Source organism: Rutidosis leptorrhynchoides, chromosome 11, assembly GCF_046630445.1.
Source record: "Rutidosis leptorrhynchoides isolate AG116_Rl617_1_P2 chromosome 11, CSIRO_AGI_Rlap_v1, whole genome shotgun sequence".
NCBI lineage: Eukaryota > Viridiplantae > Streptophyta > Magnoliopsida > Asterales > Asteraceae > Rutidosis > Rutidosis leptorrhynchoides.
Window position 1 is genome coordinate 211,330,307 of NC_092343.1, and position 5,822 is coordinate 211,336,128.

The 5,822-nt window shown below is 37.5% G+C and overlaps 1 protein-coding gene across 1 annotated transcript; it reads left to right on the forward strand.

Moving 5' to 3' along the window:
* Window positions 1-1,195: 1,195 nt before the first annotated feature.
* On the forward strand, window positions 1,196-4,843 carry LOC139875384 (uncharacterized mitochondrial protein AtMg00810-like). The gene is made up of 2 exons (XM_071862720.1): window positions 1,196-1,317; window positions 4,105-4,843. The coding sequence occupies exons 1-2, from the start codon at window positions 1,196-1,198 to the stop codon at window positions 4,841-4,843; spliced, it is 861 nt and encodes a 286-aa protein (XP_071718821.1).
* Window positions 4,844-5,822: the final 979 nt, after the last annotated feature.

The window sequence follows — 5,822 nt, forward strand, 5'->3', positions numbered from 1 at the left end:
ATATAGTGGAGATTTATAACTACCGGTGACTTAAGAAGATAGACCGTGTTGTTTTGATGAACTCTATTAAGATCTTGTTACGAAATACTCGAAATGAAAGTGTGATTTAGAATGATGTATTACGTCTGGCCAACGGAAATACGTTATAGTAAATCATACCGTAGTTTTGAGAGTCGGAAGAGATGTAACAAGTGTTAGATCGGATGTTGTTTGATGATTAATGCGATTTTCGATGACTGTTGACCGAGAGTTGATTTTTTTCGACATAGTAATGCTAGTTGAACAATATCTGGACTTAGGCTATTGATGATCGAATCAGCTTTAGTTTTGAGTTCTGATGAAGTTCTAAGCAAATTAAAGATGATGCAGAGATAGCCTTAGCGGTGTCAAACACATGTATTGATGTCATTTGACGGACTTAATTGCTAGATGGATGTTTATTGTTTGTGGTAGTGGATATCGTTGACTTGAAATCCATGTTCGAATGATTAATGTTGGTTTAATATTGCATTTGTAAGTGTTTCTTCTAATGAAGAAATGAATAAAGCCATGCTTTAAGTGATGAATTTCGGGTAAGTATCGACCTAGATAAGTGATTTATGACGAAACCCTTAGAAATCGATTTTGAACTAGGTATTTAATTGTGGGTTCTGGTAGCACTTTAGCCAAGTAACGATCTATTTGATGTAACTGTATCGGTGTTGGGCATGTGTATTGATGTTACTTAAGGAAATTAAAATTTAGATATCTACTTTTGGAATGGGTGGACGATTAATCTTTACTCAAGATTTTTGATGTAATGATTGAATTGATTTGAAATTGGGTTGGTAATCATTTCTACTATGATTGAGTTGATCAGAATAACGATTTAGTCGTTGAATAATTGGGGAACATTGAACCAGATAAGCGAATTTCAACGAAATTCTTAAATATCAGGATTGAAACAAGTATTAAATTACGGAATTTGGGTAAATCAGTGTAATCCGAGTTGATTTGGCTATGTTGTAGTGATGAAATTAGCTAAGTTTGTGTATTCTAAGGTAAATGATAGCCATTATTCAGTGTTTTAAAGTGAGTTGATCTAGGAAATTCGAAGAAAGTGACTCGAGAATAACCTCAAATCATGATTGACAGATATAATGTTGTGGGTCATTAGTAGTGACTCGAGAGTTAGTGTGTAAAAGCTAGACATGAGATGGAATTTTCGTGGTATTTCGTAAGATTATTGATAGATCAAGTTTGGAATTCAGACGAAATTATACTTTTTCAGTTATTAGATAGCAGTAGGTTGTCAGCATTGAACTTCTTTAGCTCATGGTAAAGACTGTTTTCTAGACCAGAATGTGAAGAACGATTCGGATATCGTGTAATGTAAGTAAGTAAGTTTGCAGATCGGCATATAGCGGGTCTCGACACTTGGATAGTAGACTATCAGATGATGTGTTTGGCCTTAGACCGATAAGTTAGCTTTTGACCTACGAGAATGGACGGAGCTTTGTAAGGCATATGACCATAGGACATGATTTGACTTAGGTTACGTTGTGGCCCGTTTTGGTGGTTTGTAATACCCATGACCTTTGTTGATTTAGTGATGTAGAATTGTGGGCTTAACTGAGTTGCGTCTTCATGTGACACGTTGACAACACACTGATGACTTAGAATAAACTGAATATAAGATTTAATGGGTTAACTTTATGGGTAATCTCGAAATTTGATGGATCAGTCCTATTCAATGAAATTGACAGTGTATAACCGTTGCTATCTTCAGAAAGTGGGGTGTAGTGACAATTTGACGTGAAACTTTTTGTGGAAGTCAATTAAGTTGATGATGGGTCTATATAATACTTTTGGGTTGTCTTGTATTTGCATGAATGTTGATTGCATCTAGTGTTGAATTGCTTGATCGTTATCCTCTTAGCTTAGCTTAGGATAAATGATGACGTGCACGACCCTTGTTAAACAGTAGATTGTTGGTACTTGGTTACCACTTCAAGCGATAATTGTGATGCTATAGACAATTGCGGGATAAATTATCTGAATGTTGTGTTGCATGATTGGAGTTGGTCGTAACAGAAAGGGTTAGCATTAACTTAGTGACGGTGAGTTTTTAAATTAATGATTTTCGCTTATAGGTTGGCAGATGAGAAAAACTAATGAACCTTGGTAATGTTTGTTATCTTAGGATGTGTTTTGGTGTAGCTACCGGTGTGACCAATTGTGTTGGTATTTGTTACCTGTGACCCGTGTTGGCTATGACTTAGTAGATTCCGAGGACGGAATCTCTTTAAGGGGGGTAGATTTGTAACACCCTCGAAGCGGGCCTAGCTGTTAGATTACTATTTTGCCCTCAGGTTGTGTGGTGTTATTATATGCTTTTATTCTAATTTTATATTTTGTATTATTTTAATGTTGTGGATAGGACCAGTTTGTGACAAGGGTCACAGAACAGGTTTGTTTATTTAATTTGGACTTCGTATGGGTTACCAAATGAGATACGAAAGAATTCAGATAACTGATAAATACCCGTGTGTTGTGATGTATGGGTTTTTTTAACCCTTAAGTGTGTAGGTGGGGAGAATTATCTTCATTTTTCTAGATTCTTCCCCAAATATTACTTCCGTACGTTCATCTCCATCTCACCAAACCCTAATCATCAAAACTTGTTCTTGGGCTCAAATTGATCTTAGAATCGTGTTCTTTGTTGTCTACTGATTCTAACAAGGTAAGAATCACAAGCCTTCATGCTTTAATCTTTGAGAAAAATGGAGTTTTGTGTTAGTTTTTACAAAGTGTGTAATTTGGGTCAAAATGGTTAGATTTGATGTTGTTTGAGTCCAAATCTTGTGGGTTTATGTTTCTACATGTTTAGTATCTTCGATTTGGTCAGTTTTGAGGGCGTAATCGAGCTCTAGAGCCAGAATTGGTCGATTTTGGGTGAAACCCGTCACTTTGTTCTTCAGCTTCTGCAGATAAACACAATCGGCCGACTGTCTCTTGACAGTCGACCGACCGACGCGACCATCGACCGACTGACTCGACCATCGGCTGAGTGTGTCTGTGAGAGACCATCGACCGAGTGTCTAGACACTCGGCCGAGTGAGTGTAGACAGTCGGCCGACTGTCTCTGACAGTCGACCGACGTCTTTGGAAGTGTAAAATTTTACTAAGTGTTGATTTTTAGCCGTTATGCTGCCCGTTTATATTTTGATGATAATAATATTATAACTAACTTGTGAGTATTGTTTTCAGGTGATACAGACGAGGAGAAGACTCGGTGACATTAGACTACCGAGTGATGTCGGTATCGGTGAGTGGGACTAACTGAAGAATATAGTATATAGAAGCATGTTATATTATGATTGCCATGCTTGTTAGATATACTTATTGTTGTGGTTAGTTAGTTGTTGTGATGACTGCATGTTAGTTGATGCTTGTCTACTGGAGCCCAGTGCGTCCCTATTGTGTGGTAGCCTCGGTAGGAGAGATCAACCTGCGGGTTGGGTTCCTCATGTGGTGGCCTAGACAGCCGTGGTGTATATATATGTGAATGACGCGTCCGTCGCGTGTGAATTATGTATATACATACGGTGGTGGAGGAACTTCTGGTAAGCCCCCAGTCCTATTAGCTGGTGGTTAATGGTTTGGCCGAGCCGCCAGAGTCTCTGTAGACGGCACTTGGGTGATGTTTATGTGTTAGACTATGTGACATGATTAGTATGATGGTTCCTGTATACTATTGCATGTAGTTAGTTGCACTCACTTAGCTTCGTGCTAATCCCCCACATCTTCCCTGCAGGTTATGGATTTGTTGTATGCTAGTTATCAGGGCGAAGATGGGATGTTGGAAGATATGTTTGACAAAGCCGGAAACTCTGATGTCGCATCTTTTCTATTAAAGTTGTATTTACGTTTTAATATAACACCCGGTCGTTTATTTATTAACATGTTTTCATTAAGTGGATTATATATGTATATATACATTTTTAACTTATATACTAGTTAAATTGGTCTTCCGCTGTATAAAAAAAATCTGGGGTGTTATAATATTATACTCACATGCAACAATACCACTTTGCTTCGTTTCTTTATCTCGAAACTTAATAGTGAGTTTCAAGTCACTGATCTTGGGAAATTGTCTTACTTTCTTGGAATTGAGGTTTCATATAATACATCATGTAATTTCTTGAGTCAAAAGTATGCCCATGACATACTTACACGCGCTAAGCTCTTGGACATCAAGCCTGTTGCTACTCCCTTATCTACATCTGCCGACTTCACGAGTCAAGGAGTGCCGTTCAATGATCCCTCTTTATATCGATCCTTGGTTGGTGCTCTTCAATACCTAACAATTACGCGACCTGATCTCTCCTATGTAGTTAATCAGGTTAGTCAGTTTCTTCATGCTCCAAGGAAGGATCATTTTCAGGCAATTAAACGTATAGTGCATTATGTTAAAGGCACGTTATCATATGGACTCAGTTGTTTGCATGCGCCGGCACCCACTATTCTTGGTTATTCTGATATTGATTGGGCGCATTGTATTGAAATGCGTCGGTCAGCATATGGTTATTCTATTTTTCTTGGTGGTAATCTCGTATCATGGAGTGCAAAGAAACAACCAAAAGTATCTCGCTCTAGTTGTGAATCTGAGTATCGGGCTTTAGCAAACACTTCTTCTGAGATCGTTTGGATCACACATCTTCTTCGTGAGCTCCACGTATTACCTTCCGGACGTCCTACCTTATTATGTGATAACCGCGGTGCCTTATTTTTAAGTCACAATCCTGTTTCTCCAAGCGAGCTAAACATATTGATATTGATTATCATTTTGTACGTGAATTAGTTCTTTCCGGCAAGCTCAATACCAACTTTGTCTCTACACATATGCAACTGGCTGATATTTTTACGAAGAGTCTTCCGAGGCCTCTTTTTGAGGACTTTCGATCAAGCTACGTGTTGGGCCTCCCCCCTCTTCGCTTGCGGGGGTAACGGAATATATTGCCCCATATCTTTGTTTATATTATTTCATTTTATTTGATTGTGTATATCATCTATTGTATTTCAAGATTATCTGTATCTCAACCTTTTAAGGTAGTTTGTTATTACTCTGTACAATATATAAGGAATATACACGACACATAATTGTGTGCAATATTCTCAATCGGCGTATACTTTCATTTCATCCTTAGTTTTTTCTAACTTATTACTCAATTTTTCTCTACTTTGTCTTTAATCATAAACCGATTCAATTCACGACTCTCCAAATCCTCACAATTACCACCCTCTTATTCAATCCATGAAATTAATGAAACTCAGGCAACAGTTCATATTTATATATACATACATACATGTATATTTCATAAACAATTGAGGTTTCGGATGCACATGAAAAAGACGCACATACATATTCATAAAGAACTTATAAACACATACATACATATACATAAACACATACATACACATGAAAAATGATGGTGGTTCAATAGAAGCAGTAGCAACATCGAGCAGCTGTAGTGGCGCCAGAGATAGATGGTGGTGCTAATGAATAGTTAACTGCGGCAGTAGCGGGGGGAAGATGGTGGTTTATGGACGGGGCTATGATTCTGGTAATTAGCATATTATGATGCATATAATGTTGTGTTTAATTAGGTGAATTTGTAAGTCTGTCATGGTTTAGGGTTCGATTTAAGGTTTTGGAGTGATTGTTCATCAAGATAGATCTAGGGTTTGTGATGGTTGATCATAAGAATATATACGAGTATATGTTATGAATAGTTCGATGAGATATTGATTATGATATTTCGCTATTTTCGATTGCGTAT